The following is a 25,465-nucleotide window of genomic DNA, read 5'->3' as shown; positions in this document are numbered from 1 at the left end:
TGCTGTGGTCATTCATAGCTGAACAACTATCTCAGCTCATAGCCCTCATTCACCTTCTTAATCCTTTCAAAGTGATTCGGTACCCTCTACTGGTAAATAAATACATTTATTTATCATTTTCAAAAATTAAAATGAAAAATAAATATGAAAACATGAAAAAGAAAATACAAAAAAATATGTAGTCTGCCTAGCACATTTCAAAAATTAAAATTTCCTGGTATGACACCTGTTGTCTTTACAAAATTTGAGCTAAAAGGTGATCTGTGTTTTTGAAAGGATTAGGATGTTAACTACATTGTTATTTAAACCAGTCCTGGAATCACAGTTTAAGCCATATGTCATCAGCTCGATAGTAAAGCATTCACTGGTTGTTTTCTATGACCCCCAAGGGGCAATATTATCAGCTAGAAATGCCTGTAAGCTTTGTTCCCTTCACTGAATATGTCCTTGAATGTGTCAGTTTGGAAATGAATGGAAACGGTGCCTGCTTTGTGTGTGTGTGTTTGCTTCAGTGGGGCTCTCTCAACAACATTCCTTTACTCTTTTTTAAAAAAGGCATTTTATTTATTTATGGCTGAGCTGGGCCTTTGTGGTTGCTCGGGCTTTCTCTAGTAGTGGAGAGCAGGGGACTGCTCGTAGTTGCCGTGTGCAGGCTTATTGCGGTGGCTTCTCTTCTTGCCGGGCATGGGCTCTCGGGCACTCGGGTTTCAGGCGTCATGGCACATGCTCCCAGGAGCTGCAGCTCCCAAGCTCTGGAGCACAGGTCAGTAGTTGCTCCTCGGCATGTGGGCTCTTCCTGGATCAGGAATCAAACCCCTGTTTCTTGCGTTGGGAGGTGGACTCTCTACCACTGAGCCACCAGGAAAGCCCAATATTCCTTCACTCTTGACCAAAGGGGCATCCCTCATGCATTATTCATTCATTAATTTATTCATACATGCATTCGCTTGTTCCATAAATACGTACTAATATTAAACCCCAAAGAGTGCCAGACATGGCATCATGCCCTGGACACAGCAGTGAGTAAGACAGACACATCCCTTTCCTTGGGTGGCTGTTGTATCTCAGTTGGTAAAGAATCTGCCTACAATGCAGGAGACCTGGTTTCAATTCCTGAGTCTGGAAGATCCCCTGGAGAAGGAAATAGAAACCCTCTCTAGTATTCTTGCCTGGAGAATCCCATGGACAGAGGAGCCTGGTGGGCTACTGTCTGTGAGGTCACAGGAGTCTGACATGACTTAGCGACTAGACCACCACCAGCATCCCTTTCCTTTACTAAGCAGATACTTTTGCCCTGAGCAGAGCAGAAGTTAAGTCTTCCCTTGAGTTGGTAGGCCTTTCCCTTTCTTCATGTGCATTTCCAGGGAGCCTGGTACCACAGGCTCTGTATGCTCCTGGCCTCTATAATGGAGGGGCTGGGGGTCTAGGAGCAAGCAGTGGGCATCTTGAGGATGACCCCTAAGATGCAGGTCTGCTCAGTGCTGTGCAGACCCTGGCTATTTCAGGGGCCACCAGTACCTGTGGAGGATCAAGATCTTTAGGCTAATTGCCTCTTCCTACTTTATTTCAGAAATCAGCCCAGCTCTCAACAACCTGCAGCAAACACTGAAAACTATGACAGTCCAGAAAGGCCTGATAGACACCAATCTCACCAGCATCCAAGGTGATCTTCATGGAATACAGAGAGGTCAGCTGCCCCCTAACCCACTGGACTTGGCTTCTTTTGTCAAAGATTTTAGAGACTGACGCCTCCCTGTTTGTATGTGCCTTAGATGACATCGATGGCATAATCAATAGTGCAAAGAGCCTGGTCAGAAACGCCAATGATATCACAAATGAGGTCCTAGATGGGCTCAACCCCATTCAGACAGATGTGGAAAGAATTAAGGATACCTATGGGAGCACCCAGAGCGAAGACTTCAACAAGGCTCTCAGTGATGCGGACAATTCAGGTAGCAGGTGTTCTCTGGCCAGGACATATTATCCATTTTCTCCATCATTATGTGCTTTGGTCTGTTGTAATTTCTCCCCAGTAAAATCTGATCTTAGAAATTAAAATATTAAGAAACAACTTCACATGATCCATTCAAAGACTATGGCTATTCTGTTAGTTAAAAGGACCAAGTAGGACTTTGGAGGAGCCAAGGTGATTGGCAGTGGAAAGAATCAGAACGTGTGAAATTCCTTAAAAATTTTTATTGACTTAAATAATTTTGCCTATGTCACACATGATTAGAAAAAAAACCTGTACACTTTGAAAAAAATTCATGAAATATTGCTGTTGATTTTCCCTTTTATAGAGTGGAGATATAGTCCTTGAATCATGAACACTTGAATTATGATTAATATTAAAGATCAAAAAGGAAAGATTTATTTATTTTTTAACTGAAGGATAATTACAGTGTTATGTTGGTTTGTGCCATATATCAACATAGATCAGCCATAGGTATACATGGCTACCTATTTCAAGGGGAGGTTCCCTCCCCCTTGAAAGATTTACTTTTATAGTGTCAAGAAAGATGATTTGATATCCAGAATAAAATCTATGATGTATTTACATATTATATATAGAAATATGTGTAACATATATTTCTATAATACAGAAAAAATATTACCTGATTCTGAGTCATCCTATCCAATGTGTGGGACCCAATCATACCACTTGACAAATACAATCCACGAGAACATCTCTATTTAACCTTTTCTCAACTCACAATGATAAATTTCTGTTTTGTAATCTCACCAACAGTGAAGAAATTAACCAACAAACTGCCTGATCTTTTGAGTAAAATTGAAAGTATCAACCAGCAGCTGTTGCCACTGGGCAACATCTCTGACAATGTGGACCGCATACGGGAACTAATTCAGCAGGCCAGAGATGCCGCAAATAAGGTGGGTGTGTCCCTTCATTGCCAGGCACCAAGGCTCATTCTTTGATAAGTTACTCTATTCATTAAGTGAAAGATGCCTAGGTACTCAAGAATTGGTTGTCTTTCTTGCCCAAATTCTTTGGGTTCTCCTCATGTGAAAGTTCATTTCCTCCCATCATCTTTCAGAAGTTCACATCATCTTCATCCACTAAATGACCTGGTATGCCTGGGACAGTGGTTTCCTTTCCACTGGCTTATGCAGGCAGGCTCTAGGCAGTAAAGTGTTATTGGAAGTTCAAGTAAGGGTTCTATGATCAGAACGTGCAGATATGATACTGCACAAGCCCTATCTTCTCACGGTGACTCAGAAATTGTGGAATCCACTTTTAGTGAGGATGGAGGAGTGGTTCCTGCCCACATGGGCAGTGTTCTGAATATGAGATTACAGCAGTTTTCCTTCATTGGGAAGTTGCGTCAACCTTTCTTCTAATTTTAATCTGACATTATTTACTTGAATTTCTGACACTTCTCTCCCAATTTGTTTTATCCTAAAATAATGTAAATGAAATATTTTGTATTTTTCAGCCAACTCCCTATGAGATATTTGGAGATAAGTGGGATGGAAACCAAGTCAGAATATCATTGCCTCTGAGGCACCATGGTTGATTTCTAGGCTTATATTCCTTACTTTGAGCCTCAAAATCTGCCTTTTCTTTTAAGAGAGAGAACTTCCAACACAAAACCTTTAGCAGAAAAGCAAAGAGGTGCAGTTTGGCAGAAACCACCCTCTTTGTACCCATACACATCTTATAAAAAGTAAATGGAAAAGAATGTGCTTCTAGCTTTTGCCTCTCTGTTCATCCATTAATTTAATTAACAAAATATGAAGTGTATAAATAGTGCAGAGGTGTAGAGCTGATAACCAAGGCAGACTGCCTTGCTTTTATGTTTTCCGATATTTATTTATTTGACTGCATCAGGTCTTAGTTGCTGCACGTAGGATCTTCACTGCAGCGTGGCTTTCTCTCTGTTTGTAGCATGTGAGCTTAGTTGCTCTGAGGCATGCGGGCTCTTAGTTCTCCAACCAGGGACTGAAGCTGTGTCCCCTGCATTGGAAGGTGGATTCTTAACTACTGGACCACCAGGGAAGTCCCCAGACTGCCTTGTCTTGATCCCTGCTCTGTCACTTACAAAGCTAAGACTAGTTTCAGTTCATAGATAGATAATATTTCATAAAAATATTAAAGCACACATGAGAAGCTATGCGGGAATCCAGATCCAGGGTAGCGGTGACCTCTGAGAAGGGAGAGGCAGCTAGGACAGGCTGGGCTCTATAATGGGCTTCAATTATAACAGTCACGTGTAATTTCTTAAGATGGTCATGCATATGCAGGTATATTCTCTATTTTTGTGTGTTCATGAAATGTTTTCTTAATTAAAAATTTTTTTTTTAATGAGCAAGAGTTTTCCAAGTGACAAAAGCAGAAAGGCATGCCACAGACTCAGGATGTGTGTAGTGTATGAAGGGCAGAGGGTGAGTAGAAGAGACAGGTGTAAGCACCTTGGAGTGACTGCAGCTCAGGCATCTCTAAGCACCCCTGCCTGATGCCTGCGTAGACAGGGTCCTCCATAAATACATGCTTGGGAGATAAAATGTAGAGGTGGTGTAAGTATCATTTCTAGAGTTATTCTTTAGATAGTTAGAGAATATTTATTTTCTGTGTTTTAATGCAGAGCTACCCAAGGGGATCCACAGACCAGAGCTAGTCAGACATTTGTTACTGCTTCATTATATATAAGAACAAAATTGAGAGTAAAGGCTTAGAAGCTTTCAGTAACTTGAATTGCTTCAATATCCCAGAATGGGATCAGTAGGCTTATATTTTGCACACTTTCTTCATTTCATTTTTCTAGTATTTAAGTTTTCGTATATTTTACAAAAGTATTGGTACAGAGCAGATAACAGGGGAAAAAAGTGGTCCTTTACCGTGAATTTAAGAAGCACATTCTAGAGAGCCTTGATGCACTTATTTTTAAGGGCTGAGTGCCTATAATAAATGCAACCAGAACATGTAATGTATTAATGAGAAATGATTCCTTAAAGAATTAATTCTTTAAAAAAATATTTTGATGTATTATACATCGACTATATCATACTGAATGCTTCCATACAGGTTAGCTCATTTGCACAAAAACCTTCTGGGGCTGGAATAACAGTAATTATTATTAATGTTATATATTAATAGGTCTATAATACATATTAACAGGGTTAATTTAATATTAATATTTATAACCCTATTACTAATTTTATATATAATTAGAGTTTATGTTATAATATATAATATTATTACTAATAGGATCATGATATTATATTAATCATATTAATATGTATTATAACCCTAATTATATATAATTCCCTATATTACAATTATATTATATATTATATAATATTTATATTATATATTGTGTGTCACATTATATATTCTATGTAAAACCTCATTATTATAATACATTAATATATTATGATGATGGTGGTGGTATTATTATGACATTAATATGGCTAACATTATATTAATATTATAACCATAATAATGATGGTAATAATTTACTATAATGATTATTGTTGCTGGCACAGACAACAGAGTGCACCTCCCAAAGACCCTTGGCTCGTAGGCAGGAAGAACAGGAGAGATTTACTCCCCGACTCCTGGAGCAGCTGCCTGAGTGTAGACTCTAGGCCTAGGGGACAGCTATACATCTTCACTCCCTGTTGTAGCCACTTGGGAGCAGCTACAGTCACAAGCCTCCACCCCGAGCTCCCCACCTTTCTCCCCTGGACCAGCTAACACCGTGGATCTGGTCCCTTGCAGGTCGCTGTCCCCATGAGATTCAATGGTAGATCTGGAGTTGAAGTCCGGCTGCCAAATGACCTGGAAGACTTGAAAGGATACACATCTCTTTCTTTGTTTCTCCAAAGACCTGAATCAACAGAAAGTGGTGGGACTGAGAATATGTTTGTGATGTACCTCGGAAATAAAGATGTAAGTATTGCTCTGACATTTCCCTGGTTTTTAAAACAGAATATGGCTTTTGAGGTGCGTGACACAGCCATGTCACTGCCATGCCAATGGCAGGAGATCCCTCTGCCTCTGATGGCTCCATGGGAGAGCTCTCATCAATTTAAAGTTGTTTTTGGAGGCGGGGATCTAGAAGCCTTGCCAGATGGGCCCAGCATGTGAGCACATGTGTGTGTACACCTGAGCACGTCCATACCTGGGGCTGAAGATCAGCACCCTCTCCTCTCAACCAGGAAGCAGTATCAAGGCTTTCTGGAGATCAGGGCAGCTCTTCCTCACTGCTCTGGACTCGGTCCTCTTCTCAGGGCGCCCAGCCGCAGACCCTCCCATGTCTCTGGGGTGGGGACCCTCTGTGAATGAGGCCTGGAGAGAAATTAAGCCTCTCCTGCCTCATTAGTGAGAAATCCAATTGCTTCAATGCTATAATTCTAAATTCTTTAAACCACCACTGTTATAGATATTTTAAGCAGTTTATTTTAGCTTTTAATTCCTCCTCTTAAAATATATCTCTTCCACGTAAGTGTCAGAGGAACAGGTAATCACTGACTAGGTTATTTATACATGAATGGGAAAGAAATGGGCATCCCAGGTGGCTCAGTGGTAAAGAATCTGCCTACCAGAGCAGGAGATGCAAGAGATGCGGGTTTGATCCCTGGGTCAGGAAGATCCCCTGGAGAAGGAAATGGCAACCCACTCCAGTATTCTTCCCTGGGAGATCCCACGGACAGAGGAGCCTTGCAGAATATAGTCCCTGAGATCACAAAGAGTCGGCCACTACTGGGAGACTGAACACATACGCATGGAAAAGAAATGCCTGAAGTCTGTCTGGTTCTTGAAAATTCTGGGCAGTTAGCAAATTGTTGGCCGTCACTAGTGGACATTGTATTTAAGGATTCCTAAAATCAGCACTGTTGTTGGTTACTCATTCATGCTTCAAGGATTGGGGATTTATTTGTAACTTTCTTATGACTCTCTGCTTTGTATTATGGCAGAATGCACATGACTTTATTCCTTCAACAAATATATGATATATCTACTATGTGCCACACCCTGTATTTATGTAAACAAAAATTTGTTTCTTGAGTGTACTTAATGTATACTTAAAACAGGTTAAAATAGTAAATTTCACGTTATGTATATTTTACTGCAGTTTTCAAAAATTTGTTTTTACCTTAAGGTGCTCACATTCTAACAGGGAAGAAAGATCCATACACAGCTGACATGATAACATAGAGCGAACAAGCATGCCCAGAATATTGCAGGGACCTTGTATGGCATAGGAAGAACATAAATGGCTTATCTTCCTTCCCAGAATGAAATTGAATGGCAACCTGAGCCCGTATCTGGTTCATCTTTATGTCAGGTGCTTGGCAAATACTTGCAGATTGAGCGAATGGAGGAGTGGATAAATGAATGCCCTCCTGATAACATGAGCAAAGACAGCCCAGACATTGTTAATTAACTGTGCTGTCTGTATTATTTTATACCAGAATGTACCTCATTCATTCTGTCTGCCCAGGGCTGACTAAATGAAAGCTGTTAGCTATTTGAAATGCACCCTCTGGGGATGGTGAGTTCGGAGAATACAGTATGTGAAATGCTTTGGTGTCTGCAGGCCTCCAGGGACTACATCGGCATGGCTGTTGTAGACGGCCAGCTCACATGCGTCTACAACCTGGGAGAGGATGAGGCTGAACTCCAGGTGGACCAGACCTTGACCGAGAGCAAAACTCAGGAGGCGGTGATGGACCGGGTGAAATTCCAGAGGTATGAGTCTGATTACAGCTCTTTGGTAATCTGACCTACAGTCACCATACTTTAATTTTATATTGCTGAACCCCCATTAAGTACTTTAGCTTTGATTTATTTCATCTCCTCATAAATCTTTTACAACTTTATTGTCTAACTTATTTTTTAAACAGAATTTATCAGTTTGCAAGGCTTCATTACACCCTAAAAGCCACCTCCAGTAAACCAGAAACACATCAATTCCATGACATGGATAGTGGGAATAGCAACACACTTCTCAATTTGGATCCTGAAAATGTCGTGTTCTATGTTGGAGGTTACCCATCTGATTTTAGAGTAAGTTCGAATGTTATTTCACTGAATGGAAATATTTGAAATTTAATTTGGCATAATGATGTTTTAATCAGTTATATATAAAATGGATTTAATGATATATTCTTAACGCATCTATAGTGATAATTACTAAACTTATTGAATTCTTTTTTTTTTTAACTTATTGAATTATTTTATATGCAGTGATCTAGGCTTAGGTGTATAATTTAAATAAGCATCATTATCATTCCTATTTCACAGAGGACAAAACTGAAACAGAGATCAGTTTCTTCAAAACTTGCCCAGGATCAGATAGCCAGAAAACAGCGAAGCCAGGGCATCTGTCTTCAGGGTCCATATGCTCACCCCTATGCTATATTGATGGTTAAAAGCGATAGAGTTAAACTATTTCTCAGTCAACCTGATCATTGTCCTTTGTTCAATTAGTAAAAACTTTTTTGTTGTTTTTTTTTTCAGCCTCCTAGTAGACTGAGATTCCCTGCATACAAAGGTTGTATTGAATTAGATGACCTCAATGAAAATGTTCTGAGCTTGTACAACTTCAAAAAGACTTTCAATCTCAACACAACAGAAGTGGAGCCTTGTAGAAGGTAAATAAAACCTAGAAGCTGGTGTCTCTCTGTGATTTTGCAGTCATATAGCATAAAAAGCATATGTAATTTATACTTAAGGAATACAAATTAAATAAGGAAAAGTCTTTTCCTTATTCATATCAAATATTAAATGGACAGAATTTTCTTGATTTTGGAAAAAAAAAATCTTTCTTCAGTTTTTGGTGCCTCCTACCACAAAATATTCAGCATTAGATGGTGCCTGATTTAGGGCACAAACTATTTATTTTACTGTAAACTTTTTCAAAAGTAAAATAGTAGTCCATAAAGAACACCATGACTTTGGCATATGAACCTATTTGAAAGTTGCTGATTGGGAAGATTCTAATATGAGACAGATTGAGTGTTTATTACTCAGAATAAAATTTTATTTCATTATATATTATTTCTTACATTGCAAGACCTTCAGCTGCTGGGTCACGTCTTCCTAAGCAGATGTTTGCAATAGGGTCTCCTGAATAGCATCTCTGTTGAGGTAGAGTTTGATCATCATAGAGTATAAGAGCAGATCCAGGAGATACAGTGGACTGCTTCAACATTAAATTTAAAGATGTTTCCTCTTCTCTAACAAAATATGACAACTTGATTGTACAGACTTTGCTCACTTTTTCATCAATAAAGATAGTTTCCTGGCAGTCTTTTGCTGCTGTGTTCTCACTTAACGATGATTGGTGTTGACAGGAGAAAAGAAGAATCAGACAAAAATTATTTTGAAGGTACAGGCTATGCTCGAGTTCCAACTCAACCAAATGCCCCCTTCCCCACCTTTGGACAGACGATTCAGACCACTGTGGACAGAGGTTTGCTGTTTTTTGCAGAAAACAAGGTAACCTATGACAAACATCCAGATATTACCAAATACGTCCATTCATTTGAACAATTTTGGGGTAACTGAGTTATTATAAACAAACAATGTATCTGAAAAACAATGTGCAAATGTTAGCTGCATCCTTTCCCTTGGCCCATCTCTGTTGGATCGGCCAAAAAAGTTCATTTCTGTAACATTTTATGGAAAAACTCAAATGAAACTTTTTGGCCAATCCAGTACTTCCTTTGGCTGTGTGAATGTGTGTTTTGGTAAGGCAAGTCATCCAGAATTTGAGACAATGCCACCGAAACGTGGGAGAAATTGCCACTTACCCATTCTATTTGCATTGTCAGTTTTATTCTTCGAAAACTACTGTTTGCCTAGTAATTTTTGCTTATTCTGCCTAAAAAAAAATGTTAAGTCTTCCTGGGGTCTCTGAAAGCTAGGCTGTTCGACCTTCTGCTGTTTGCTTCTTGGTCTGACTCTTTTCAGGCCGTAAGAGATTTCATCTTTATCTGCCTGAACCTTGACTTTCCAAGACATGGAGGCTTCTCTGTTTTCAAGCAGCTGAGGTTCCGGGAGACCATACTGACATCTCCTAGTTTAGAAAAGGCCAAAAGTGACTCTCTGAGTGATCATCAGCACCATCTGCTGGTAGATAGGCCTAGACTTAAACTCTTTAGAGAATGAGCTCTTCTTGAAGATGCTGCATAGGACATGTCATTGTTCAGTCCCTCAGTCGTGTCCGATTCTTTGTTACCCCATGGACTGCAACACACCAGGCTTTCCTGTCCTTCACTGTCTCCCAGAGTTTGCTCAAACTCATGTCCATTGAGTCAAGAGATGCCATGCAGCCATCTCATCCTCTGTCACCGCCTTCTTCTTCTGCCCTAAATCTTTTCCAGCACCAGGGTCTTTTCCAGTGAGTCGGCTTTTCACATCAGGTGGCCAAAGTATCAGAGTTTCAGCTTCAGCATCAGTCCTTCCCATGAATATTCAGGGATGATTTCCTTTAGGATGGACTGGTTGGATCTCCTTGCAGTCCAAGGGACTCTCAAGAGTCTTCTCCAGCACCACAGTTCGAAAGCATCAGTTCTTCAGTACTCAGCCTTCTTTATGGTCCAACTCTCACATCCATACATGACTACAGGAAAAACATAGCTTTGACTGTATAGACCTTTGTAAGCAAAGTGGTGTCTCTGCTTTTTAATAAGCTATCTAGGTTTGTCATAGCTTTTCTTCCAAGGAGCAAGTGTCTTTTAATATCATGGTTACAGTCACCATCCATAGTGATTTTGGAGCCCAAGAAAATAAAATCTGCCACTGTTTTTCATTTTTTCCCCATCTGGTTGCCATGAAGTGATGGGACTGGATGTCATAATCTTAGTTTTTTTAGTGTTGAGTTGTAAACCAGCCTTCACTCTCTTCTTTCACCTTCATCAAGAGGCTTAGAGAAATGTGGACCAGTCCATGGGATTTTCAATTTGAGAATGCAGGATTGATATGGAGCTTGAGATTTTACCAGACACTTTGCCTGCAGGGTGGGGACACAGACCTGGTCCACCTCTCCTGTCTTGGGGTTCTTCTGGACTCCTAGGGAGAGTCCAAGGATGAATCAGTTCTGATGGTTTGGGGACATCCTGACCTGCCTGAAGAATGCAGAGAGCTGAGAAGTCACATAGCATCTTCAGGGAAAGGCAGTTGTTTTCTGCAACAAGGTCTTCTTTGTACTAGGTTTGGCCAAACATTTTGTAAGATGTTACAGAAAAAGCCAAATGAACTTTTTGGTCAACCCAATACATTTTGAAGTTCTTGGAGACTAAGAATCAGAAATACTATATATATTAGAAGAAATCTTATGAAATGCCGTTCAGTTCAGTCGCTCAGTCGTGTCCGACTCTTTGCGACCCCATGAATCACAGCACGCCAGGCCTCCCTGTCCATCACCAACTCCCAGAGTTTACTCAAACTCATGTCCATCAAGTCGGTGTTGCCATCCAGCCATCTCATCCTCTGTCGTCCCCTTCTCCTCCTGCCCCCAATCCCTCCCAGCGTCAGGGTCTTTTCCAATGAGTCAACTCTTCGCTTGAGGTGGCCAAAGTACTGGAGTTTCAGCTTCAGCATCAGTCCTTCCAATGAAATGCCATTAGTAACCAGATAAAAGGAGCTTCCCTGGTAGCTCAGTTGGTAAAGAATCTGCCTGCGATTGAACCCAGACCTGGGTTCAATCCCTGGGTTGGGAAGATCCCCTGGAGAAGGGAAAGGCTACCCACTCCAGTATTCTGGGCTGGAGAATTCCATGGACTGCTGAGTCCATTGGGTCACAAAGAGTTGGACACGACTGAACGACTTTCACTTTAACTTTTTCACTTTTAACCAGATAAAGTGATCCCCAGTGCTGCTGTTAAGTAGGATGAGTTGATGTTATTCTGTTCTTTATGAGTATGATGAACCCTCATTGACTTCCAAGAGCAAGGCTTAGGATCCAGAGAAGGACTGACTTTGCTTTTAGGTAAGGACTCTTGTTGGGCTTCCAGGTGGCACCAGTGGTAAAAACAAAAACAAAAACAAAAAAAGCCTACCTGCCAGTGCAGGAGAGTAAGAGACATGGGTTCAATCACTGGCTTGGGAAGATCCCCTGGAGGAGGGCATGGCAACCCACTCCAGTATTCTTGCCTGGAGAATCCCATGGACAGAGGAGCCTGCTGGGCTACAGTCCATGGGGTTGTAAAGAGTCAGACACGACTTAGTAACTAAACAGCAACAACAAAGCAACTGTTAAATGGAAGACAGAGGAGAAATAGGAATACAGCAGAAAACAGGTGGTGGAAAGTGGGGTTTGAAGAAGACCCTACCTCTGTCCAAAATGTGTGTGCTTGCTAAGTTGTTTCAGTCATGTCTGATTCTTTGCAACCCCATGGACTGTAGCCCACCAGGCTCCTCTGGCCATGGAATTCACCAGGCAAGAATACTGGAGTGGGTTGCCATTTCCACCTCTAGGGGATCTTCCAAACCCAGGGATTGAACCCACATCTCTTATAGCTCTTGTATATTGGCAGGTGGGTTCTCTACTACTAGCACCACCTGGGAAACCCCTTCAAAAGGTAGCAATCATATTTTCCAATGATATTCATGATCTGTATCTTTTCAGTTGCCAGTTTTACATGCTGGTTATAGATTGGTATAAAACAAAATCATGAAGATAGCTAGCATTTATTGTTTCCTTCCTGTGTGCTAATTACTATATAGATTGTTTAACATGATTGACAGGATTTAGCCATCATCCCCATCCCAGGAGCTGAGTATTAAGCGCTGTTGTTCCTTTGAACTCAGAAGGCAGCTGAAGCTGAGAGCAGGCTGGAGTTTGAGTGCATGTGGCTCTTCCTGAGAATTCTCCTAATCTACATTGTCCCCACACTGTAGGATCACTTCATATCTCTGAATGTAGAAGATGGCCGACTCATGGTGCGATACAAACTGAATTCAGAGCCGCCTAAAGAAAAAGGAATCAGAGACATCATAAACGACGGGAAAGATCATTTGGTACATCCTTTGAATCTGTTTATCTGAATCATTACATGTTTTTAGTCCTTTAAGTCAGTGCACAGAACACTTTTCTATTACCAGATGAACTTATTAGCTGAGAGACATATCCTTTTAAAATATGAATATTTTTGCATGAAATATATAACATCCATATGGTGTAGATAAAACATGATTAATTTCATGGATATATGTATATGTATGACTGATTCCCTTTGCTCTTCATCTGAAATTGTCACTATATTGTTAATCGGATATACCCCAATACAAAATAAAAAGTTAAAAATAATAAATTTTTTTAATATTTAAAAAAATGATTAATTTCAAATGCAAACATTTCGGGAATTCCCTGGTGGTCCAGTAGTTAGGCACCAAGTTTTCACTACCAAATGTGCAGGTTCAGTTTTTGGTCAGAGAGCTAGGGTCCTTGAAACTGTGTGGTGCAGCCAAAACAGACAAACAAACGCAAACATCTCTATTTAAATTTTTATTATTATAATTTTATGCAGATGTGCTACTGTGCTCAGATCCCTTGTATTAATATATATACCATGTATATAAATGAATCTGAAGAAAGGCAAAAACATAATAGCTCTGAACCATCGTGAATAGAATTATTTTATTTCTCATCGCTGGCTGATTCATCTCTCATTTATTTTAGATTCTGATCAAAATTGGAAAAATCCAACAACGTATGTGGATAAATGTGGATACTCAAAGCGTTAAAATTGAAGATGAGATATTTGATTTCAGCACATACTATCTGGGGGGAATTCCCATTTCCATCAGGGAAAGGTAAGATGATCTTTTTTTAAAGGAGCAGGTCACCTCTCTTAATAGTTACGATTGCTACTGATAAATCTGCCTGTTTAATTCCAGCAAAAAGCAAAGGATTACTTTTCTGTACTAATAGTGTTAGCCAACAGAGTTAATACTGGGTAACAGGACTGGCTGTTTGAAAGATGCAGGGGTTAGGGGTCAGGGTGGCGGGGAGATGAGGGAACAGTGTACCACTTCCACTGTCGTTCCTGGGAGGAGGAAAACCACATGAGTAGATTTGGTGTTGACAACACTGCCGTCAAAAATAGGGGCTATATCCTGGGGTCCTTGTGGACTTCCCTGGTGGCTCAGGTGGTAAAGAATCTGCCTGCAATGTAGAAGACCCAGGTTTTATCCCTAGGTCGATAAGGTCCCCTGGAGAATAGAATGCTACCCACACCAGTATTCTTGCTTGGAGAATTCCATGGACAGAGCAGCCTGATGGTTACAGCCCATGGGGTTGCAAAGAGTCAGACGTGACTAAGCAACTAACACTTTCACTTTCACTTGGGGTCCTGGTTGGTACAGAGGGGAGCACAGGTGGCCCTGGGCGCCGAAAGCTGGGGCACTGAAGTGTCTCCTAGGACATGAGGCACATTTGTATTACCTGCCCCCTTATGTATGTGTTATCAAGGAGGGACTAGGGGCATGACTGTCTCGGATGAATGGATACACAAATGAATTAACTTGAATGGAAGTAAAGTTTAGTGGGAATGAGAAAAACAAACACCACTCTGAGGATATACTTAAAAATAACTTTCACATTTTGTTCGTTTGTTTACATCCTTCCAAAAGGCTGACAGTGATGTGTGGAAAGAAGATTCCTTGGAAGGGTTACTACAGCCTCATGACTAAGCTAAGAGAGCTCCCAAAATGTTTGATGATGATTGCTTTCATATGAGATCTGAGGCTGGTTAACTCTTTTCCTAATTTACCCGTCATTTGGAAGGAGTACTAGATGTGATTTATGAAGTGTTGTGCCACAGTGGTCTTCTCAAATCCTTATACATTTGAACAGCTGTCCAGCCTCAATAAGGAGGCACTAATCTTTGTCTTAAAGTTGTCTGTGGACTTCCCTGGAGGTCCAGTGATTGGCACTTAGCCTTCCAGTATAGGAGATGCAGGTTCAATACCCGGTCAGGGAGCTAAGATCTTATGTGCCTCCTGACCACAAACCCAAAATATAAAAAAGAAGCAATACTGTAGCAGACTCAATAAAGACTTTTAAAAAATGGTCTACATCAAAAAGATCATAAAAATAAAAGCTGTCAGGGTTGCCCCCAAAGACAGAGATGCAGGTGAGAAAGTTCAGCACTAATAGAATTTGGGAGTGAATGTCTTTCCTCCCTAGGTTCTTTGAACTGGAAGGGACCTTGTGGATCATGGTATGTAACCTCTGAATTTTAATGTAGAAATTAAGAGCCAAAGAGGTAATATTAATATTTAATATAATCAGTACTAAATAGCAGTTCAACCTTGAATAGCTAGTTATAAATGGCCAGTAAACTTGGTTTTATTCAATTAAATGTAATAAAATAAAGTAACCTAAGGCAGCACCATTCACACATTAGAGGCTGTCATTTGTTTGCTCTTTGCACAAGCACTTATTGGCTTTCTAATGACCTTAGGTAGTGTGGTCAGTTCTGGGATGATGATGAACAGGGAAGAGTCTCAAGTATAGCAGAAGGGAGACAGTAGAATAAGGCCAGTGCCATCAGACAGGAAGCTCAGGGTGATGGGGACCCAGTAAAGGAATCTATCTACCCTTTAGGGTATCAGGAAAGTGGTCTCTGAGTAGATCTGAAAGACCCTGACATATGAAATTCAACATAAGTAAAGAGATAAGAACCAAAGTGTGAACTCTCAAGAGGACACTATGAGGCAGGCCGTTGTGGCTGGTGTGGGAAGCAGGGGCCAGACCACAGAGGATCTTGAAAGTCACAGTAAGGACCATTGGGGGCTTCCGCAGAGAAAGGACATGATCAGACTTGGGTTTTCAGTAGCTTGCTGTAGTGCAGGGTGCAGATTGGATTAAGAGGGAAAAAGGCAGAGGCAGGTGGAGAGGTTTGAAGATGAGCATAACAGGTGAGAGAGGCAGGTGGTCTGACCACGAAAACAGTGCTGACGAGGAAGAGAGAGTGGATTCTTGTTATACTTAGGGCAGCAGATGGGCAGTGCTGAAAGATTGCTTGGGTTTGAAGAATAACAAAGAAAAGTGCTCAAGAAGTACTTTGATCTAGCACTTGGACAGATGGCCAGCACCAGCAGAGAAACGGGGTGGTGAGCTCAGTCTGAGACAGGCTGAGTCCCAGGAGACAGCAGGTGGAGATGCCTGGAAAAGACTAGATGGAAGGCCTTGACCTCTGGAGAGACGTCCAGGCTGGAGAAAGGGTGAACAAAGCTTGAGAACAGGTGGCTACTGAGGTTATGGGGGCAAGTGGGCTCCCCTAGAACCGCAAGGGATTCTCAGAGGTCTTTGCCTCTGTGTGGCGACAGCAGAAAGTCCACAGACCGTGATGAGGGTGTCGGCCAAGCAAGGTTTACTAGGAAAAAGTAATGGGTGAGGATCCAAAGAAATGGTTCTAGTTTGGGCTTAGCCATCAACGAGTAGGGTGACCTTGGATTAAGTCAACACTAACCTTTCTTTGCCTTTTTATTTCTGTCCATTAAAGAAATACATATATGGGTATTGTGGTAAAGAATTTGCCTGCCAATGTAGGAGACACAAGAGATTTGGCTTCAATCTCTGGGTTGGGAAGATCCCCTGGAGAAGGCAATGACCGCCCACTCTAGTATTCTTGCCTGGAGAATCCCATGGACAGAGGAGCCTGGTAGGCTACAGTCCATATGGTCATGAAGAGTCAGACATGACTGAGTGTGCATGTGTGCACATGTGTGTGCATGCACACACACATACACATACAGATAGACATATAGAATTTTCCTAGGCATCTGTTTTAGGGTCTTCCAAACAGGGAAGTTTGGAAGACTTCCTTTTTCTGGGTAAGTTTATACTTTGAGTCTTGAGTCAAACTATAAGGACATGGAACATGCAGGAGACAGAGGCCGGTCAAAAGATTTCACTGAGCTTTTCCTCTCTCTCAAGTAAAATGCTTAATGGTATTCAGCTGTTTCTGGCCCTGCTTCATCCCTCTGGTGCTGTTGTTGATGGTTCAGAGTCCTGAGACCCCCTTCTGATGTGGGTCACGGAGGATTTCTCCCCAGTGACCCACAGCTGAGTCTGTAGGTGCAACCAGCAGTTCTTTCAAAGGGGGGAGGTGCCCTGAGCCCTGGCGGCGGGTGGGGTAGTGGAGACAGTCAATGCTTGAGCCTAACGTGGAGAGAAGCAAGCCTCATGTTAGCTCTGTGTACAGGAACGTAGGCAAGAGACCGTGTGAGCGTGGTGTTTTCTCTCTCTCCCTATAGCATACCTTCTGGGATTGGGGACCCAGATCTTGGAGTGACTTGTGTAGGATTAGAGTCAGAAGCCAAACCACAGTCTGTTAACCCCATCTGCTTCCCATAAGAAGAGCAGATCACCCCTGATGATGCCAGCGATGCACTGTCATCCCTGACAGTGCCTCAGACCAACAAAAAACACTTCCCGAGGAGTTATATACATCATTGCATCACAGAGTATGATAATATCACATCACAATGAAACAAACTCCAAAACTAAACGCTGGGCAAGGCTCTGTTGAACATTTGTTAATACCCAGCACTGAGTTCGGGGTTTGATTTTGCTCCTCCTGCTCTCTTGAGATCTGCCCACAGCAGGCTGGACCCAGCTAATCCTTTGTGAACAGCTTGGCCCATGGTGTGTACACATACCCCAGCATACGCACCCATTCTTATGGCAGCCTACACCCCTCCTCAGTCAAGTTCCTCTAGCAGGAGTGCTCAGACCTGAATTCTGGAGCAGATGTGGAACTCTAGACCCTCAGATGAGCCAGAGTAACAAGAACATCCCGAAGAACAGTGGAAATGAATCTTTCATTTTAACATCTCTGCTGTAGGTAACTGCTCTGTAGGAAAGAGTCATGATCATTGCAGTGCTGTGGGTACACACCTGTGTAAGCACAAAGAGCAAGGGCTTCAGGTCACACTATCTTGTGTGACACGCCGACCCCTGGGACCCCAATGTTGCCACCTTCCTTCTGAATGACCTCGTGGGAGTCACTTAACCTTCCCAAGCCTCCTTGTACATCTGTAACGTGGGCACAGTGATGCACTAGCTCTTAGACTGGTCGTGAGATTCAGAGTAAAGGATTTAGCACAGTGCCTGGCACATGCTAAGTGCTCAGTAATGACAGGTGAGAAAATATCTCCTTTGCGGGGAAACATAGGGGGAAGGGATAGTTAGGGAGTTTGGCATGGCCAGGTGCATGCTGCTGTATTTAAAATGGATAACCAACAAGGATCTACCATAGAGCACAGGGAACTCTGCTCAATGATATGTGGCGGCCTGGATGGGAGGCGAGTTTAGGGGCGAATGGATGCCTGTGTATGTATGGCTGAGTTCTTTCTCTGTCCACCTGAAACTATTGCACATTGTTAGTTGGCTGTACTCCAATATAAACAAAAACGTAACAAGAGATTAACGAAATGATAGTAAATATTTTTTTAAAAAAAGAAAATATTTCCTTCAAAAGGTTATTGTGAGGATCAGATAATAGTTGTTGTTCAGCAGCTCAGCTGTGTCTGACTCTTTGCGACCCCATGGACTGCCCCACACCAGGCTTCCCTATCCTTCCCCATCTCCTGGAGTTTGCTCAAACTCATGTCCATTGAGTTGGTGATGCCATCCAACCATCTCATCCTCTGTCAACCCCTTCTCCTCCTGCCTTCAATCTTTCCCAGCATCAGGGTCTTTTCCAATGAGTCGGCTCTTGGCATTAGGTGGCCGAAGTACTGGAGCTTCAGCTTGCACAAAACAGGTGCTCCTTGTCTGTCAGCTAGCTTCCTTTCCCCTTTGCTTTTTTTGCCACCTTATTCTTCCTTCAACCTATGCTTTATGGAAAAAAGGAATTGGGAGATGTGGATGAGTTTAAAGCATGTTGAAACCCAAGAGAGAATGGATCAAAATATTAATATTAATGAGTTAATAAATATTAACATATGGACAAATAGACAAGCCCCAGGAATGGATATGAATTTTCCTCCTCTCCTGAGGCAAGAAGCCAGTTTTGTAAAATCATCAAGCTTGTGCTGTGATGCCCATGAGGATTTGTTTTTGCCTTTTAATAAAATTTAATTTTATGCATATTACATGTAGCTCAGCTGTTTATAATGAATTGAATAAAAATGAAGGCAGACATCTTTCCATTTAGAAAAGTGAGCCCCTTTAGGGATTAGTAATGAAGTCAGCTTTGTGTTTGTCTTAGTACATCATTTGCTTAAGAAACACAAATATTTGCCTGGACTTCAGTCATTTCACGTATGTTAGTGTTTTTGTGTGACATCCGCTCCAGATAGATCTGAAAATCAAAGGGGAAATGCCAAGGCAGCCACATAGGAAGAGCTGCTTTATCAATTGCTTCATTATAGGGGCTTCCCTGGTTGAGAGTCCACACTTCCAATTTGGGTTTGATCCCTGGTTAGGGAGCTAACATCCCACATGCTATGCAGCCCAACCAAAAAAAAGTTTTTTAATTAAAAAAAAAGAAGAAATTGCTTTGTTATAGTGATGCACTGATGCGATGGGGCTAGTTACAATTCTGCCATCTCACCGAGTCCTTGCTCTATACTGGGCACCGTTGGAGTACGTTACCCACATTATCTCATTTAAACTCTGGGCTGGGAAGCAGATTACCACCTTCCCATGGTATAAATGAGAAGATAGACACACAGAGAAGACACCCAGGACAGAACTTGAACCATCACAGCCTGCCTCCAGAGCCCAACGCTCCAGAGCAGCTTCTCTCAGAAGCTCCTCCTGAGTGCCCAGGACCGAGTGCCATGGAGGGTTCCGAGCACCTCCTGGACGTGAACTTGTTTAATCCTCACAGTGACCTCTTGCCCAGCCTGCACAGTTAGGAGGTGGTGGATACAGCATATGAGGCCGGACAGTGCTTTCCGTTGTTCCAGCTTGGCACTGATTAAATATACCAAGCCACACTTCCTAATTGACGAGGACCAAAAAGAAATAATTTATTTCCTTGGCGTTTACAGTGGCTGACTTAAAACTGGACAGGAAAAAAGGATCAAGAAGTTTTCTAGAGTATTTCTGGCTATAATTAATTACTTATTTATTTAGTTATTCAAAGGGTTATTCCCTCAGTCATGTCTGACTCTTTGCAACCCCAGGCTCCTCTGTCCATGGGATTTCCCAGGCAAGAATACTGGAGTGGGTTGCCATTCCCTTCTTCAGGGGACCTTCCCAATCTCCCACATTGCAGGCAGATTATTTACCACCTAAGCCACCAGGGAATTTAATATATATTTATATGATGTTTCTAGTATATTAATTTATTAATATGCTTTTAACTCATGATGCATTATCATGACTCCAGGAGAGGATGGGGGGAGCAGTTTCAGATGTTGTACACCTTCTATATGTCTATACTTTTTGGGAACACTGGCCACTCTTCTGTCAACATTATTGTGTTCATTTTTAATACTGAGAATGCAAATCACACAGAATGGAAATATCTAATAGATTTTCCCAGTATCACAAAATTAGTAGCAGTATAGAAATCTGACGAGAAGAGATAACCATAAAACACGTACTTGTTCATGGGTGAGAAGTTGTAGGGAATGAGTGCCATGTTTCAGCTGCAGTTCCCCAGCAAGCCTGCGCTTGGTCCATCTCTTCCTTTTCTTGCATCCCCAAATCAGGTTTAACATTTCTACACCTGCTTTCCGAGGCTGCATGAAGAACCTGAAGAAGACCACTGGCGTCGTCAGATTGAATGATACAGTGGGAGTAACAAAAAAGTGCTCAGAAGACTGGAAGGTAAGTGAAGAGTTCAGAACCTTGCAAAGGAGTGGTCCCCAGCTAACCCATGTTTGACTTTCGTTAACACACCAACTTTTGACGTATTCTGATATGATGAACTGGCTCATTTATTACACTTTCCCTGTACTTGCAAAACCTCTTCAGGCTTGTATATTAAATTTGTAGGAAGGTAGGAAAACCAGCTCTGCACACAAAAACACTAAGATGGTTGGCAAATTATCATGCAGAAAAAGCAAACTGTTTTTTCCCATGGGTCAGTTCAAGTGAAGTGACCTAGGTTAAGATACTATTATTTCAGCCATGGCATGATTACAGGGCCAGTAATTTATTCCATGTTTGCATTTCAGCTCGTGCGATCTGCCTCATTCTCCAGGGGAGGACAGTTGAGTTTCACCAATTTGGACTTCCCATCATCCAGCCACTTCCAAGCCTCCTTCGGGTTTCAGACCTTTCAACCCAGTGGCATCTTATTAAGTCATCAGACGGGGGTATGAAATATTGTATGAATGTTGAACAAGATTTAAGCCTGACTCAAGGTTCGATGTCAAAAACAATAGAGGGATTTTGAAGGTAAATCCGTTGGGCATTTTTGTCTAGCATCACACAGTAGATGCTTTTGTGGATTTCAACCATGGAAGTGGTTGCCCATCCTGGGGTAGGGCCTAAAAGAAATCAGGCTTAGAAAGTACATTCTAGTTTACAGAATGGGATTTATGTGTATTCGTGGGCTCCATTTTCATTCTTTTCAGGTGTATTTTGAGTGAAGGTGAAGTAGAACTGGTATAAGTAATAATGAAGCTTTAAGTTTTTAGAATTAAGAAAAAAAAATCAGAATGTACACCCATTACTCGTTTGTGATTCCGCAAAAGAGAGCTCTTGAGATTCCTTTTTTGGCAGCAGCAGCTTGTTGGACGATATTTGCATCGGAGAATGGAAGAAAGTAATGTCTTTTGCTCTTTGTTCCTGTAGAGCAAGCCACAGAGATTCTCTGACTTAAGAGTATTTAACCAGTGTGGTCATGTAGGCGTAAAAGTCAGCTAATACTCCGAAATTGGCCGGTGGAACAACTGGGGTTTTAAAATAGAAAGAGAAGTAGGACACTCTTCTTCTTGGGTTTGTTTCTTCAGGACTGCCGGCACAGCAGACAACTAGTATTTGCTGAAAGGAGGGACGAGCTGCCTCTGTGGTTATGTTGTAAATAGAACTCTTCTCCTCTCTTGCTGTCTTTTTCAATCAGCTGTTAGAGATCTTTTTTTTTTTTTTTTAAACTCATGTTCTATTGATTATTTTATTTTTTTATTGGAATATAATTGCTGTACACTGTTGTGTTAGTTTCAGCTGCAAAACATCATGAATCAGCCATGTGTATACATATATTCCCTCCCTCTGGAGCCTCCCTCCCACCCCCATCTCACCCTTCTGGGTCATTACAGAGCCCCGAACCGAGCTCCCTGTGCTATGCAGTATGGCTTTGAGATCCTTTTTTTGAAAAACAAAACAAAAATACCTCTGAAAAAGCACATGGCTACATTTAGATTGTGAGCCTGGCTTTTCTATCAGAGCAGGATGTTTTGACCCAGCTCTTTTTGTCAAAAAGTATTTATTTATTTATGGCTGCATCAGGTCTTAGTTGTGGCATGGGGGCAAGGTCTTTGTTGAAGCACACAGGCTTAGCTGTCCCGTGGCATGCGGGATCTTGGTTCCCCAACCAGGGGTCACACCCTCATCCCCTGCATTGCAGGGCAGATTCTTAACCACTGGAGCACCAGGGAAGTTCCTTGCCCCAACTCTTTTAACACACTCTCCGCAGAGAGTGGGGACACTTAATACACAGTATACAAAATGGTCCAAAAGAGGCAGAAGACTTGGCTTAGCAAAAGATGAGGTCAATCCTGGACAAGGCAGGAACCCTTCAAATACCCTAGGAACAGTGCCTGCAACTTCTTAATGGATTCAACTTCTTAGGAAATACATTTCAGTTAGCATTCTTTTATCCAGTTTATAATAAATATTGCCAGTTGAAAAAACTCAACATAAAGTGAAACTGATAATGGCTACAAACACACTCTGTAAACATTGTTTTAGGCTCAAAGCTCCCTGAAGAATCACATCTAGTTGAAAAACCACAAAAATTGTACCTGGTAGGAAAAACACATCAACAAAATGAAAATGACAACTGCCAAAACTACACCAATTTTTTGGTATTTTTTAAATATTTATTTATAACCACACACATTTAAAGAACATTAGCAATTAATAGAAAGAATCAAATTATCTTGCCAAAATTTATAGCTGCAGAGTTTGACATTGGAAAATTGAACCTCCTGGAAATTAGGACCCAAAAATAAAAATTCATGACTGAAGGGAAGCTGTCATTGTAATCATCTATGAAGAAAATTGATGAATCAAGTCTTTGTTGTAAAAATGTATTCAGAAAAACATTGATCCTGATGAAAATAACTTCAGCAGAGTGAAAGTGAAAATAGAAAAATTTAGAAATGGTGTAACTTTTGTATAATTGATGGAGACATTAAGTTGGTTAATGATTGTAGGTCCATAAAATGCTTTTGACAGATTCATCAATGTTGAAATAATTTGCATAAGATTTTTATATTCATAAACACAGAGTCCAAATATTCAAAAATAACCTTTAGATCAAAATAGCAAAGTCAAAACATTAGGTTTGAAACATCCTGTTTTGTACATAGTTTTGCTCACACATTGAGTATTGATACATTCATAATCATTAAATGCAGGTGGACTGCACTGATGGGTACGATGTTCTCTGATGATTGCAGGCAAGCAGTCTGCAGGTCACCCTGGAAGACGGTCACATTGAACTGAGCACCAGGGACAGCAGCAGCCCGATTCTCACGTCTCCACAGACGTACATGGATGGTTTACTGCATTATGTGTCTGTAATAAGCGACAACTCTGGGTGAGTGGAATGGCTCTTCTGCCAGAACACTAAGAATTTTATTTTATTTAGTTTAGTGGAATTTTCTAGTATCTTTTCTGAGACATATTTGTCCTCAATGTTGACACTATTTTACTAGTAAATCTTGACCTTCTTCTTGGTACTGTATCAATTTTCTCATTGACTGAGAATCAACAGTTGGATGGATAAATAAGTTGGGGTACATTCAAAATGGGAGAATGAGAATGAAGGATCTACAGCTGTTCACAGCCACGTGGATGAACCGCACATGTAAGGCCGAGCAAGAGAGGTCACATGTGAAAGACTGCTTTTCCCGTGACTTCATGTATATGAAATTCAGAAGCCAGCAAAGCTAAACTATTTCATCAGAATTCGGCATGCTGTGTTACTCTTGGAGAGAGAGAACTGGAAAGGGAGCCCAGGCAGGGTGCCTGGGGAACTGGCGGTGTTGGTGTTTTCACATTTCAAAGATGCATTGAGCTGGGCACTTAGGACCTGCACTTTCTGTATATATACAGGTACACCTGGGAGTATTGTGGGTTCAATTCCAGACCACTGCAGTAAAGCTAATGACACAATAAAAAGAGTCACGCAACATTTTTGATTCCCAATGAATATAAAAGTTATACTTACCCTATACTGTATCTATCAAGTGTGCAACAGGTGTTTAAAAAAACTATGTACATAAAAAATACGTAGAGAATACTTACGTAAAAAATACTTTATCACTAAAAAATGCTAACGATCATCTGAGCCTTCAGGGAGTTGTAATTGTTTCTCTGGGAAGCGTTTGAAATCTTGTGAAAACTACCAAAGTGAGACTCTTAAGACTCGGAGTGAGGAAATGCTATTGGAAAAACAGTGCCAGTAGACTTGCTTGAGGCAGGTTGCCATAAACTTTCAATTTTTCAAAAACCACAATATCTGTGAAGCATATTTTAAAAATGAAGTCCAATAAAAGGAGCTATGCCTGTAGAGTACTTTAATAAAAATGCCATGTGCAAAAAGAAATATATGGAACAAAACTGCAAATGTTCTTTCAAAATAGTTTAGTGAGTTCTTTCAGGTAAAAGACTTTGGGTCTGAATCAAAGACAGTCAGTTGCCCACCTGGAGAGGATCGTTTTCACCAGCTGTTCTACTCCTATTTGTTGTTTTTTTGGTTTGTTTGTTTGTTTTTTCAGACTCCGGCTCCTCATTGATGACCAGCCTCTGAAGAATAACCAAAGGCTTCGAGGCCTTTCAGATTTCCAGCAGTCCCTGCGTTTGGGCGGGAGTCATTTCGAGGGCTGCATCAGCAATGTTTTCATCCAGAGGTGTGTGTGCAGCTGATGAGAGGGGCCTGCCGACACAGAGAACTTATCACCATGGCTTCATGCTGCTCTCATCTGCAGACTTTCCAAACACCTTCTTTGGCATGATTTGTTGTTGTTCAGTCGCTCAGTTGTGTCTGACTCTTTGCGACCCCATGGACTGCAGTACGCCAGGCTTCCCTGTCCTTCACTATCTCCTAGAGTTTGCTCAAACTCATGTCCATTGAGTTGATGATGCCATCCAACCTCTGTTACCCACTTCTCCTCCTGCCCTCAATTTTTCCCAACATCAGGGTCTTTTCCAGTGAGTCAGCTCTTCAAATCAGATGGCCAAAGTGTTGGAGCTTCAGCTTCAACATGAGTCCTTCCAGTGAATATTTAGGGTTGATTTCCTGTAGGATTGACTGGTTTGATCTCCTTGCTGTCCAAGTGACTCTCAAGAGTCTT

At 41.4% G+C, this 25,465-nt stretch overlaps 1 protein-coding gene across 2 annotated transcripts in view; it reads left to right on the top strand.

Annotated features, from left to right (window-relative positions):
- LAMA3 (laminin subunit alpha 3) overlaps positions 1-25,465 on the top strand; it is a 246,698-nt gene that overhangs the window by 200,031 nt on the left and 21,202 nt on the right. For both annotated transcript variants that reach the window (XM_061130933.1, XM_061130935.1), the window contains 14 exons: positions 1,571-1,687; positions 1,773-1,952; positions 2,750-2,892; positions 5,741-5,911; positions 7,563-7,714; positions 7,870-8,032; positions 8,486-8,619; positions 9,322-9,466; positions 12,872-12,991; positions 13,653-13,786; positions 20,648-20,765; positions 21,116-21,256; positions 23,567-23,706; positions 24,890-25,021. In XM_061130933.1, the coding sequence (XP_060986916.1) occupies positions 1,571-1,687; positions 1,773-1,952; positions 2,750-2,892; positions 5,741-5,911; positions 7,563-7,714; positions 7,870-8,032; positions 8,486-8,619; positions 9,322-9,466; positions 12,872-12,991; positions 13,653-13,786; positions 20,648-20,765; positions 21,116-21,256; positions 23,567-23,706; positions 24,890-25,021 (1,990 nt within the window). The remainder of the gene's footprint in view (positions 1-1,570; positions 1,688-1,772; positions 1,953-2,749; positions 2,893-5,740; positions 5,912-7,562; positions 7,715-7,869; positions 8,033-8,485; positions 8,620-9,321; positions 9,467-12,871; positions 12,992-13,652; positions 13,787-20,647; positions 20,766-21,115; positions 21,257-23,566; positions 23,707-24,889; positions 25,022-25,465) is intronic.

The sequence above is a fragment of the Dama dama genome, chromosome 27 (genome assembly GCF_033118175.1).
Source record: "Dama dama isolate Ldn47 chromosome 27, ASM3311817v1, whole genome shotgun sequence".
Taxonomy (NCBI): domain Eukaryota; kingdom Metazoa; phylum Chordata; class Mammalia; order Artiodactyla; family Cervidae; genus Dama; species Dama dama.
Note: the sequence above shows the minus strand (reverse complement) of the source record. Positions and strands in the feature narration are given on the sequence as shown.